The sequence below is a fragment of the Hylobates moloch genome, unplaced genomic scaffold (assembly GCF_009828535.3).
Source record: "Hylobates moloch isolate HMO894 unplaced genomic scaffold, HMol_V3 SCAFFOLD_5, whole genome shotgun sequence".
NCBI lineage: Eukaryota > Metazoa > Chordata > Mammalia > Primates > Hylobatidae > Hylobates > Hylobates moloch.
The window spans coordinates 151,431,022-151,444,452 of record NW_026652280.1 but is presented as its reverse complement, the minus strand read 5'-3'; the positions used below and the strand labels follow the sequence as shown (position 1 = coordinate 151,444,452).

At 38.7% G+C, this 13,431-nt stretch overlaps 1 protein-coding gene across 4 annotated transcripts in view; it reads right to left on the bottom strand.

Moving 5' to 3' along the window:
• Nucleotides 1-614: 614 nt before the first annotated feature.
• ERICH3 (glutamate rich 3) overlaps nucleotides 615-13,431 on the bottom strand; it is a 105,761-nt gene continuing 92,944 nt past the window's right edge. For 3 of the 4 annotated variants that reach the window (XM_032155572.2, XM_058439664.1, XM_058439665.1), the window contains 3 exons: nucleotides 9,397-9,438; nucleotides 3,625-5,993; nucleotides 615-2,926 (listed from right to left, as the gene is read on the bottom strand). In XM_032155572.2, coding sequence (XP_032011463.1) covers nucleotides 3,643-5,993; nucleotides 9,397-9,438 — 2,393 coding nt within the window. In that variant the 3' untranslated portion in view covers nucleotides 615-2,926; nucleotides 3,625-3,642. The remainder of the gene's footprint in view (nucleotides 2,927-3,624; nucleotides 5,994-9,396; nucleotides 9,439-13,431) is intronic. The other variant, XM_032155573.2, reaches the window with a different exon arrangement.

Sequence of the window (13,431 nt, the reverse complement as noted above, 5' to 3'; positions counted from 1 at the left end):
TCAACTGTACTTTAAATTTACAACACTCTTAGAAAAGGCTTAACTCAAGAAGTACAAGCAGAAAACCTAATTCTACCTACATTTCCTTTGATTGCCTATTTTTCTTTTGAACTATTTTAATAATCTCCTTTGTTCTTTGACATTATCTGGAAATATAACTCCCTTCTCACTGATAGCAGATATATTGAGGAAGTCTAATTTTTTCCCCTTCTACAAGTAAACAAAAACAAGTAAATGTTCACATATAATATCTTAGTATCTATTTAAGATACCTCTTCTTAGAAGTAGTGTATATGATAAGAAAAAGTCCAATTTTTGTGTCAGATGACCCGAGATTGACTAATTTTTCGACAAGCCACTTAACTTTATTGAGATTTTGTTCACTTACCTATAAAATGGTGATAGGCGATAATAATTTTTCTCCCTGAAATTATCTTATGTGTGTGAAAGACACATATGAGTGTAGACAGTCAGTATATCATATACTGTACTCAAAAATACAGCCCAGTGAAACTTCTCTGCTCTGTGGAGTTCAAATATTGTAAGGGAAGAACACAGAGATTTTAAAAGTTGAGTCTTATTTACAAAGAACCATTCAGATGTATCTGTAAACATATGATTGATTTATGTTTTAATAATGAAGAAACAGGAAACAAACCATTTCAGGTGAACACACAAGTAATTTTATCAACATAGTATTTGCAGAGAAAGAATTCACTTATTCAAAATATCACAATACTGAATTTCACAGTTAAATTCACATGCAGATTGTAGAATTACATTATGGGATGTTTTGATGGAGTGTGTTAAATATAAAAGTAATCCAATGCAATACCATTTAGCACATTGTACAAAACTAATTTTTTAATGGGATTAATAAGTTTACTATCTTTCCCATAAGGTGTGATGTATTCAAAGTGCTCTGTAGCATTGAGTTTGAAATCAGGAAACAAATACTGTTAGAGCTCCACGGTAATACAGCTCAGTAATAAATGAACTTGAATATAATGTAGATGAAATCTACTCGTAAAACTTTAAGACAGATGATGGAGATTTATGATGTGCAGTGAGTAATATCCTTGAATAGGGAGTAGGGCAGAGGGACTTCGTGCATGTATCAATACAATCACAATAAAAATAAGTTTAAGATTGACTTCACTACTGTTATATTGAGTGCCATTTACTAGAGAAAGAAAGACAGATAAATCAGAAGACAGGAAAAGACAGAGACACAGGCAGAGAAAGAAAGTTCAAAATGCCTCTGTAGTTGGCTTTCCAACTGAGACTAATCCTCAATACAATCAATAGTCCATGACAGCAGTTTTCAGACATCAGTGTACATCAGTATTACCTGGAGGGCTTGTTAAGCTGTGGATTACTGGACCCCACCTAGAGTTTCTAATTTAGTAGGTAGGAGACAAAGGCTGGGAACAATTTCCAGGTGATGCTGATGTGCTGATGCTTCTGATCAAGGGACCAGTTCTTCTATCTGGCCCAGTGTATTTTTGATCATTGAATGGCTCCATTATACATTAAAATGGAAAATACCTATTATGATAATATGCCTGGTACCTAGGGACCTTGAGTGTAATGTGGCCAGCATGGATTATATGACGATTTAGAGCAGCGGTTCTCAACCTTGGCTACAGAGAAGAATCAAGTGAAAAGTTAAAAATATATATACTGATGCGTAGATCCATCTAAAACGAATTAAATCTGAATCTCTGGGGTGGGGAAAAGGGTTGAGTCATTTATAAAAGTGTCCCATGAAAATCTAATGTATATTCTGGCTGGAAAATCACTGCTTAAGGAAATTTTTTTACCTTCTCACATAGAGAAATGGTAGATATACACATGCGCTCCGGGGCACTGGTATGTCTTCAAGGAAATGAAAACCCCTAGGAGACAGGCTGATACACAACTAGAAAATAATATCAGGGAGTAATTTAGAATGCAATTGTTACTGTTGATTTATAATGAACTGCAAGGCTAGCTCATAGGTTTGAAATAACAGAACTTGGGAAGGTGAGCAGCACACTCATTTAATCCAAGTTTCTTTTCCATTTAATGACATCAACTAAAGAGTCTAGAATGTTGGCATAATGCTGATGTGCTATGCCTACTGCTATAATTATTATACTTATTCCACTTAGCTAAATTATTTGCTACTTTTATTTAAATTTGAGTGGCCCTATAAATAAGGCCCCAGGGACAAAATGCTGGAAGCTACCATTTTACTAGTCTACCCCAGAAAGCAGAACTACAGAAACACACAAAAAAAACAAAGAGCATTTTGAAATAGGATTTCCACTTTGTTATTCTGGCATAAATTAAAAGAATGAATATTTCTAAGTATAAGTGAATATACATGCCAAGAAATCTTTTGCTGGAAGAACTTAGAGATTTGGAGCAATCTTGAGTTTTGAGTGTACGTGGGAGGAACTTTAGAGCTCATTTTCACAGGCCAATTCATTAAAGCCCCAAACCACAGATTTTTAAATAAAATTCCCAGGTATGAAGCTGAGATTGTGGAATTGACTGGGGCTCTGTATTGTAAAATAAAAAAGGACTTTAAACAAACCCCTAACATTAGGACTGGGCCTTCCAGTGATCTTTGGTAAAAGTCAAGCATTTGAAAATTATCGTTTTTGTTTGAAAATAATTTTAGGTGTGTAGAATGTCTAACACCCTCACAAGTTTCTCCATGAGGAACCACTGCTCCTAAGAAGGGTCCCACAGATCTACCTGAGCTATTCTCAAGGTGCTTACTGAGCTACTGACCAGGGCTGACAGACTGGGAATCATCTCAGACAAGCGCAACCAGCAACTAAAAAGAAGGAGAGAGAGAAAATCAAGAATCCTGGTGAGATGCTTGCGTGAATCTTTCTCCACTCTTTACATCTTCAGAAGACATCTTTAAATTATCCTGAAAAACAATAAAAAAGATAGTAGTACCAGGATAAAATCACTCACAATTGTAGAAACTGGACTAAGAATGTGAGGGCCTAAAGGAAATAGCAGAATATGCAAAAAATAATTTTAGTCTTTAGTTCGACTCAAGATTTATATATTTAAATATTTTACATATAGAATGTAAAATATTTTATATATGTAAAATATTAAATATAGAATGCTTATATTTTATATATGTAAAATCTTTGCAAAACTGCAGAAATGAAAGCATAGGGCCCACTTAAAGGCAAATGATAACAAACAACCTTCATCTCATCCTTTAAAATACTAAGGTGGAAATGAATTGTGAAATATAGTTTGATTCTTTACTTTTGTGGTCTGTCCTTTGTGGCACATTCTCCTCTGTATTTTCTCTTTGGGGTCCTGTCTGGGAGACACACATCTCACTACTTCAGGGAGCTGCCTTGCAAAGACTGAGTATGACTTGTCACACCGGGAAGAGCAGTGGGTCCCTGTGCATGCTTTGGCCCCTCCTCCATCTTTCCCAGCCCCTTTCCCGACAGGCTTAGGGCTAAGTGACACAGAATTGAAGCCTGTGTGTTTATATGTGCACAGACACCAATAAAGGGACAAGCCAGCCCCAGGGGGAGGAGACCCACCGCAGGGTTGCTATTTTATTTAGTCCTACAAACACATGACGCTTAAACTCACCGTCTGCCAGCAAGTCTCCTAGACCTGCATGTTGATGGGAGAAACATCTGCAGTCTCGCTGTCTCCTTGCACCATATGCTGTTGCTTCTCTGGGGTTTCAGTGAAATCAGGCTTCACAGGAAGTGTTGCCATCGCCTGTAGACTCTCCGGACTCAGTTCCCTCTCTCCCTCCCGTGATAATCCTAATCGGAATTTTTCAGCTGCTCCCGACTTCTGCCTCCCATTGCCACTCCCAGTGGCTGCCTCCTGGCCCTCTGACCCTCCCTCTTGCTCCTGTCCTAGCCCTGAGGTCTTCCCTTCCAGGGCTGCTGGAGTGCCCACCCCAGCCTCTGTCGTACATGTCACTGTCATCTCCTCTGCAGCTGGCACTTCTTCCCCACTCCGTGCTAATCCCTCTACCACCACCTTCCTTGCAGCTGCTGTTTTTCCTACCAGCTCATCCTGTTGGTGCCAGGTTTCTTCCTCAGCAACATCTGAAAAGGAGGAGGCTTTATTTGCTATTGTTTTCTCCTCGGCTGTCTCCGAACCTGCCAACACCTCCCTCTCCTCTGCGGCTGTTTCTGCCGTTTCACCACCTCCGTGTAGAACTTCCTCAGCCACAACCCTTCCTCCTCCCATGCCCTCATTCTTTTCTGTGTTTCCTCCTCCTTCCACGGCCCCGTCCCCTTCCGAGTTCCTGTCCTGCATCGCTTCTGTCTCCGGAGTGCACTCTTTGTCCTCTTCCTCCTCTGGGCCCTCATCCACCGCTTCCTCCCTGAACTTTTCTGCCATCATGGGATCTTCCTCAGGAACAGCTTCCTGGGTCCTTAGCACGACATCCGCTCCTCCTTGCCCTTCAGCCCTCCCCTCCAGTCCTGCGCAGGCGTCGTGATCTTTGGCTGCCAGCTCCTCTGCCTGGCCTGTGGCTGGCATCAGCGCCTCAGGGGCCTGCACCTTTGCTGCTGGCTCACCTTCAGGAGCTGCTAAGGCCCCCTCTCCATCTTGGCGGGGCCCCTCCTTCAGGGCCCTATTCTCCCTGCTGGACAGCTCTTCTCTGTCTCTGTGCTCTGTGTCTCTGGCTTCGCTCAGTCTTTCCCCTCCTCCTTCTTTCCTCAGAGCTGTTACGTTTTCCAGCGACTTTTCAAATCCAGGCGTTGCTTCAAATATGGGAACCACTGTCTCTTTTAGTGAGTCTTCTCCTAGAAGCCCTGGATTGTCAGACAACTCAGATGCCTCCACAGGTGCTTCGTTCTCAGCATCAGATCCCATTTCATCTGGGGGGGCTTTTGTCCCTTCCTCAGATCTTACTTCCGTCTCTGTTTTCCCCTCTTCCGCTTTAAGTTTTTGCTCTTCTTTAAAAGCGTCTTCATCTTTGAGTGCATTTGCCCTCGTCACCTCTACTCTCTCAGAGTCAGTTTTCCTCAGAGATGTTTTTGGCCTCTCAGCTTTCCTTCGCTCTCTTGCTGCATCTAATTCCTTGGGTAAAATGTCTTTCCTATCATCTTCCCTATTAGCTTCTGCCTCAGTCACCCTCTCTTCCCCTTCCACGTCTTGCTTGCAAAGGTCTTCAGGGCTGCCCTCCGAAACCTGCATCCGGCTTGCCTCTGCCTCTCCTGTGAAGGGGCTCAAGGGTGTTTCTGTTCTCATAACCTCCTTTCTCTCTTTGGCTGGTTCCTCTCCCCCAAGAATTGCCTCTTCAGAACCATCCTCTCTCTTTGATGCTGTCTCCTCCATGGGTCCCTTGTCCTCTAGGTCTATGGATGCTTCCTCTTCACTTTCTCCGACATCACTCACAGCCACCCCACCCTCAGCCTCTCCCTCCTCCGATGTCGCTGCCTCTCTCAGGGCTGCTACTTCATGAAGATGCTCCGAGTTCAGGGTTGCTGCTTCATTTGCAAGCACTGCCTTCTCCAAACCCTGTTCCCCTTCAGCAGCTGCTTTCTCTGTCTCAAGCACTGTGAGCACCAAGGCTTGCTTTTCGGGAGCCTCATCTTTACTCAGACCCACAGCATCTTTTGCTGCTGCTTGTCCTGTGGGGTCTGACCCCCCTTCACCCAGCCTTCTGGCCCCTTTTGCTTCTGCTGCTGCCTCTGCCCCCCTTTCTATGCCTGGAGGGATGTCCCTTTTTTCTGTAAACTCTTCTGCCAATTCTGGCTGCTCTGCTGTTGGCTTCCACGCCCTCAAGGGAGCCTCATGAACAACTCTTGCTTCTCCCCACAGTGCTGCCTCCCCTTTTCCCTGCACTATGTCAGCGTCTCTGTGCTGGGGCGCTTCATCTTCCTCCATTGCTTCTTTCTTCTCCAGTGTATACGTTTTTTGTACCAATTGCTGGGATTCCTTATTTGAGTTGATTGCTGCTGTTTCATCCACCACGAAATTCATTGTTGGCGCTATAAAAATAAGGTTAGAAATCAAGGTTACTTTAATCCAAGTGAACAAGGGAGGGGACACTATAATCTTATATAACACTTATTTACAGTGTGAGATATTTATATGTGGTATCAAGAGGCCATTGTATTAGATATAAAACACTTTTTTCATTGTTTCTAGGATGCTGACTATAACATGCACCATGACTTAATAACGGTTTTTCATTATGAAAAGAAATGTCTTCAAGTTTAAGGAACACACTGATATTAAAGAAAAGCTGATCATCAGAGATGTTTAAAATAAGCAGCAATAAGCAAAAAAATTCTCGTGTCCCCATGTCTTGGAATCAGTAAAGTCTCCGCCTCACTCTTTCTCTTGGCTTCCTCTTTCTCTCTCTCTCTCTTTCACATACATACAAGCTTCCTTTATTAGAAATAATAATAAGTGGAAAAAATTATGCAATAAGAAAAATAGTATTTAATCTTCATATAAGTTATTATTTTATTTGTCTCTTTTTCTCTTTTTTTTTTTTTTCAGGCAGGGTCTTGCTGTGTCACCCAGGCTGGAGGGCAGCAGTGTGAACATGGCCCACTTCAGCTTTGATTTCCTGGTCTCAAGCAATCCTCCTGCCTCAGTCTCTCGAGTAGCTGGGACCATAGGTGCATGCCACTATGCCAGGCTAATTTTTTTGTTGTTGTTTTGTTTTGTTTTGTTTTGTTTTGTTAGTAGAGACAGGGTCTTTCCATGTTGCCCTGGCTGGTTTCAACTCTTGGATCTCAAACTCCCAAAGGGTTGGGATTACAGGTGTGAGCCACTGCACCTGGCCCTGAGCTCATTATTTTCTGTAGCAGCATAATATGTCTGTCTTCTGCCTATGTTTCTGGTACTCACATGGGCCTTTAGCAGCACAATCATTATACAGTGTGAACTGATGATTCTCACTCCCAGATGATAAGCTACTATATCTAGATTTAGTCATCACAAATTGAGTCAATTAGTAAAAAGTCTTACATTTGTAGCTCAAAGTAAGACTTTTTACTGAAGACACCAATTTGCATTACCTCTCACCTGTGTTCAGAAGCTGATTTGCCTTTGGCAAGACAGAATCACAAAGCAAGATAGGACTTTGTAGACTGGGACAGTTTTCAGTAAAAATAATCTTCTTGAAGTACAAGTTCTCGCCCATAATTTCCTGGCAAACCTGGGTGCACAAGCTATCATAGTTCATAGTTCAATAAATACAGGTTTCATATGTTTTTTAATGGCACCAAGTGGATTTTTTTACTATTAAATAAAGTTATATATATGTTGCAAGTAAAATAAGTAAAGAAAGGCATGTCATGCCAAACACCTAAAGCATTTCAATTTCCCAACTGCAGAATAGCACTTAAGGAGCTAGAAGCTTTGAAAAGGTTGTTCATCTTAATAATTTATGTCAATTTAATCTTTTTTCATTAATTAAAAAAATCACTGGACTAGATTTTATAAAATAATTTATCATACCAAGATGTCAAACTCTAACTTTAAAAAAAAAAACTTTTAAAGTAGGCAAGTATGATGTTCCTCATTTGTTTTTTACTTGCTTGCCTTCTTGGCTAGCCATCTTACCCCCAACACCATCACCAACAACCTACCAGAAGCCTGAAGTCCTGATCTTACTCACCTCTTCTCACTTTATAACCCATCCAAGACTGTCTTACCATTTCATTACCCCTTCTAACACAAAACATGGTTATCGTTTGTTGCATTTCCTCGGTCTCTTGCCAGCTATTATGATAAAACATTTTGAGGTAAAGCAATAGTAGCTGATATTACATTTCCCTTAAAATGTGTTTGGAAGGTAATTTGTCATGTCTCCTTTCAAAGGAGTAAAATAAAAATTTCAGGTCTATCAATAGGGCTGAGGTTGACTTTACAGGTCATCCTCTGCTTATCACAGCAGTTATTTCCTAACTTTTACCTAAAAGCTTCCAAAGCGAAATGTAGAATCAAATATTTGTTCACAGCACATATAGCCAATTCACCTGAGAGAATATGGTCCATTTTATTTCATTATAGATTATTACCGGATTTGAAACAAAATTAAATTGAAACAATAATGTGTGTCAAGTCTCTTTAATAGTGTATCTGTTGGATTCAAATTCCTGCATGAAAGTATATTAAAAAGTCAGTTATAAAAACATTTAAAGAAAGTCCTCTGTTTTTCTAATCTGGTTTCTAAATTTATGGATTAATTAAAGAGCATTCAGGGAAACAGGGAAATAAAATTTCCTAGCCACCATGTAGTAATATACTATGCCTAAATTCTAGGAGAGAAAGTGCTAATGGCATCCAGCTGAGATGTTATATGAACACACACACACAGTATAAGGAAGTCAGACATGACGTTCCTCAAGCCAGGGAGAAAGAGTAATTGAAGCTTTTCTAAGAAATATTAGTATTAAAAACATGACTTTTTTTATGGGAACCCCATGGGCTTTTGAAAAAATATTTAATATAAGAGAGCAAGCAATATTCACAAACAGTGGAAATTTGATGTAATGGAATGAGTGTGTACTTGGAAGTCAGACTAACCTGGGTAAAAAACGCCAGCTCTGCCATTTACTAATTATATAAACTTGAGAAATAACACCTCTCTAATCTTTCATTTTCTTATCCATGAAATGGGAATAGCAATGCTGTACTCACAGAATCCTTTGACAGTAAATGAGATAATTTATGTAAAATGCTTAGCACAGTGCCTGGCATAAAGAAAGCCCTAATAATCTTCCTCGCACACACCTTTCATTGCTTACAAATAATTAGATTTTCTTGCTTGAATTCAATTTGGTCAATAATAATCAGTATCTCTGCATTGCAGAATAAATGTTTGGGAAGATGTACCTGAGTTCCTCTAGTTGAATGCCCACTATAAATATATGGGTTCTCTAAGATCAGGGTCCCTCTCCTGTAACTCAGGCCACTGCACAATCAAGTGTTACCTGGCCCTCTTCATGTTGCCAAGTGAGAAATGGAGCTCAGGGAACCAGCATAAATACAGGTACTCTGGCTACTGCTATTTGCTATGAGCAATAAAGTCCTTTTTCTCTGACCCAGGTGTCTTATGTCTTCTGCCATGATTCATAAAACTGTGGCTGGCTAGGTTGTTGCTTGAAAGAAGGGTAAAATCTCAAATGCCTCACAGTGCTTGATGACAATTACTAAAATTGAAGGTGGGATAATGCGACCATATGATGAATAAATGAATATCTTTCCCTGCCCCCATACACATAAATATATTCAAATAAGGACATTTCTTAAAAGTCATTCAATAAATACTAGAAAGCCTAGTGACTTCAAGAACATGGGAAGTTTGATGAGATTTATATGAGTCATGGTCTGTTGGATCACTCTAATTGGAACCCTTGCAGATGGAATACTTACCACAGAGAGCCAGGTCATAGGCTAATGGCAATGAATCCTTTCCTAGTTAAAAAAAAAAAAAAAAAAAAAGGTCAAATGAATCACTGTGAATTGTACCATGGTTCTCCATCTCTCCGGTTGGGTCAGTTAAGGCAAATTCACCTAGCTGTTCAACTATCTGGGAGGCAGGCTATTGAAAGAAGACTGATCTGAAAATTCCTACCAGTATTGTATAATCTAATGTTCTTTTATTTAATCCTATACATCAATATATTCAAAAAAGATTAATAAATTTATACCTGATGTTAACTGTAAAGCTCTCCTTAGGGCCTGTCAACTACTTCTGGCCATGCTATTCCTTAGTTGAAAAGAAAAAAAAAAAGTGGCAGAAGGAAGAAACAAGTATAGGAAGGGTGGAAACAGGCTGTCTTTTGCAGAGGATTTCTGAAGGTTCTTCCTAGGTAATGGTGTGCCCCTACTGCCACTTGTGTCAACCTTCAGCTTCCTCCGTGGCTTCCCACCCTCATCTTTGCTGCTGACACCAGACTCAGCATCATAGTGGCAGTGGTAGCCCAATGCCAAGGCTTCTGTTATTATCTGTCCAGCTTATTGGAGGTCACATAAAATATCAAAAGGTATAAAAACAGGTCATGGGAACATTGCTGAGCTATTTCACATCATTTAAATAAGTGGGGTCAATTTAAGTGCATTTACATTAAAATGTAGCCTTGTTTTAAAAATCTCTGAAGCATAAACAACTCCCAAGCTATGATTTCAAAAAGAAAACACAATACACAGCAGAAGATCATGGAGTAAAGAAATCCATGCAGAGAAATACTTGCATTAAAAAAAGAGAGAGAGAGCAGCCAGGAGCAGTGACAGATTTGCCAAATGCACATGCAATGAAATGATTGAAAAAAGCAGTTTAGTTGCATTTTCCCTTCTAGGAACGTGTGCTATGGCTTTTATGACACCAATCATCACTGCTTTCTTAAATTGCTAAAACTACTAGAGCTGACTACACTATGAGCATTTCATCCATTAGTAGATTTTAGTGATTTGACCCCAATATTCACTCCATGCGGGCAGAAGCAAAAAAGCTATTACACGATTCCTATAAATTTGACAGTAAAAGCTATTGTAGAAATTCCTGTTATCTGTAGTTGGTTACTAGCATAGACTTCAGGATTACAGAGACCTAAATTCAAGTCTCATATTACATACTAACCGTATCACATTGAGTAAATGCTTTGGCCTAAGCCAACGCCTTGGTTTATCCATCTGTCAAAAAGAGTTATCTATTCAATGGTTCTTGAGAGGATTAAATGAAATAATATAGAGAGAGCATCTTCATCTTCCACTTATTAGCAAGTGTCTAGGCACTTAATAATAACAGCAATGATGATGATGGTGATGATGATGGGCATTTCTAAGTGTCATCACCCAGTGTGGTATGATTCTAGGCCAAAGTGTAAAGCCAATTAAGTTTGTCTTTAGTTTCTGACAATTCCCTTTCTACATCCCTTGCTTATCATTTGATTGCCCATATCGTAAGTCCCATAAATCCCTGACATTACCATTATATCACCTCCTTGTTAACAAAAGTTATTTCAAATAAAACTAGAGTTAGATCTGTCTTCTGGGGTAAGAACATAGTATTTTTGAAACTAACTTCTTTCCTTCCCTTTCTTCCTTTCTTTCCTTTTTCCCCCTTTTCTGTCCCTTTTTCCTTCCTTTTTTCCTCCCTTTTTTCCTTCCTTCCTTCCTTCCTTCCTTCCTTCCTTCCTTCCTTCCTTCCTTCCTTCCTTCCTTCTCCCCCGATATTCTGTTACAGCAGATATAACGACTTTACTTTGAGAAAACAGAAGTAGAATGCCGTTTCTTGCTTAGTTTAAAGTGAACTGCTAAGGGGTAATACTTACTGACCCCTCTGTATTTGGAAACAAATAGTGAAATAACTGCCTTAAATCGGTTTTGGAGGGAAAATTGTGACTTAACAATATTAGGAGGACAAACAGAAATGAAAAGGGGAATAATATAGTTCAAATATATTCTCTTTTAAAAATATTTGAACATCAGTTTTCCTCATTCATCCAATATAACAAAAGATTTTTACAATAAGAGTTTAGAGATGATATTGACTCATTACAATGATGTGATAGTTGGATTTGCTATCAAGTTTTCATTTTAGAAACTTGACAAACATAATACATGTGAGTTAAATATCATCTTACTATAATAATGTGAATACTGTGTATCTAGAGAGTTCAAATAAGCAATGTTTTAGGTTTTGCATATAAATTTATTTGGCAATTACATGAAGCTTCATTCCATCAGTGCTAAGACATCAAAGTTTTTCCCAAGTAGTCCACAGGGTATAAAAATATAGTCTACAGTATTAATAATAAACAATAATTAAGCAATTAGCAGGTACTGAACCAAAAGACTACTATAAGAAGCCAAACGATACTAACATCATCTGAAAATTAAAACTCACTCAGAAATGATAGTGAAGCTTGTAGTCCCTCTGTCTCAGGGATGTTATCACCACTTGCCCACGTCTGCTGGCTTGCCCCTGGAGGATTGACCTTCGGAAGTAGATGACAGCCTGTATAGTTAGGTGTTGCCTATTTCAGATTCAGCAAGAATGGGATGCTGGCCTAAGTATCAAGGACTTACTAGGTGTGAAACCAGAAAAGGCTTCACTTGGTCGTTTTTTCTCAGATGTTCTTCTGAAACTGAAACTTAAAAGCAAGAACTTGGCTGGCGTCTAACCTCAACTGTTTTCCACCCATAGTAAAAGAGGACTGTGCATGCTGAGACTCCCATTTCAGCAATGTGACATATCACTTTGTTGCCTCTCTCTATTTAGCCCTTCATCCCCTAAGGCTCCTGTCTTTTACCTATCAATAAAGGTGACCTCTAGAGGCAAAGGTGATTGTCAGTTCTCACAGCATTAGTTGCAAAATGGAATTGTCACAAACAGAAAATTTCTTAGAAAGTCAGCTTTCTTTTTTTCACTCAAATGATATAATGATACTTTAAGTTATTTTTTTAAAATATCAAAATATTCTTATTTTACAATGTCAGCTTTTTAGTATAAAAACAAATATATTTTAAATAATACGTATTGTATTTTCCCTAAATATGGAGACAGTATTTAGACAGATTATCCAAAGCTTGAAAAAACTAAAGGATACAAAGAAGAAAATAATTATCATAGTTTCACTACTCAGAGAAGACTACTAGTTAACATTTTGATATATTTCCAAGTATTTTTTACTGGATTCTTACTAAAGATAGCACTTAATATCCCACTTTATTAATTTACCAATGTATTGTGACTATTTTCCCATATCATTAAATTTAAAAGACTCTTCAATAACACATAAAACATTATAACAAAGTCTTACTAAATTTTGCTTCATCAATGTCTATTGTCAAATATTGAGCTATTTCTATTGTGATTATAAAGCTATTTTAAACACTACTTATAATCATTTTTGCACATATTTCTGACTATTCCCTTAGGACGCATTCCTGGAATATGAATTGCTATGAATTTTTAGAAGCTTTTTATACATATTTCTAAATGTTCTTTTAAAAAGGAGGTGTGATGAACAACGTCATCAATAATGACTGAAAGGCCTATGTACCTGCACTATTTTCACAATTTCCACCAATTCTTTCTTTATTTGATAATTTAATAATTGAAAAGTGGTGGCAAGGATAGAGCTTTCAATATTAGTAGCAAGCTTTCCTTTTGTGAATTTCCTGCTATACAATGTACATTTTCTGTTACGATGTTTGCCTTTTCATTGATTTGTAAGAACTCTTTATGTATTACAGACATCAATCATTTTTTCCAGGCTTTATTTTAGATTCAGAGAGTACATATGCAGGTTTCCTACATGAGTAAATTACATGTCACTGAGATTTGATGTGCAAATGATCCCATCACCCGTGCAGTGAACATAATACCCAATAAGTAGTTTTTCAACCCACGGCCCCCTTTCACTTTCCCTACCTGGTAGTCCCCAATGTCTATTGCTGCCA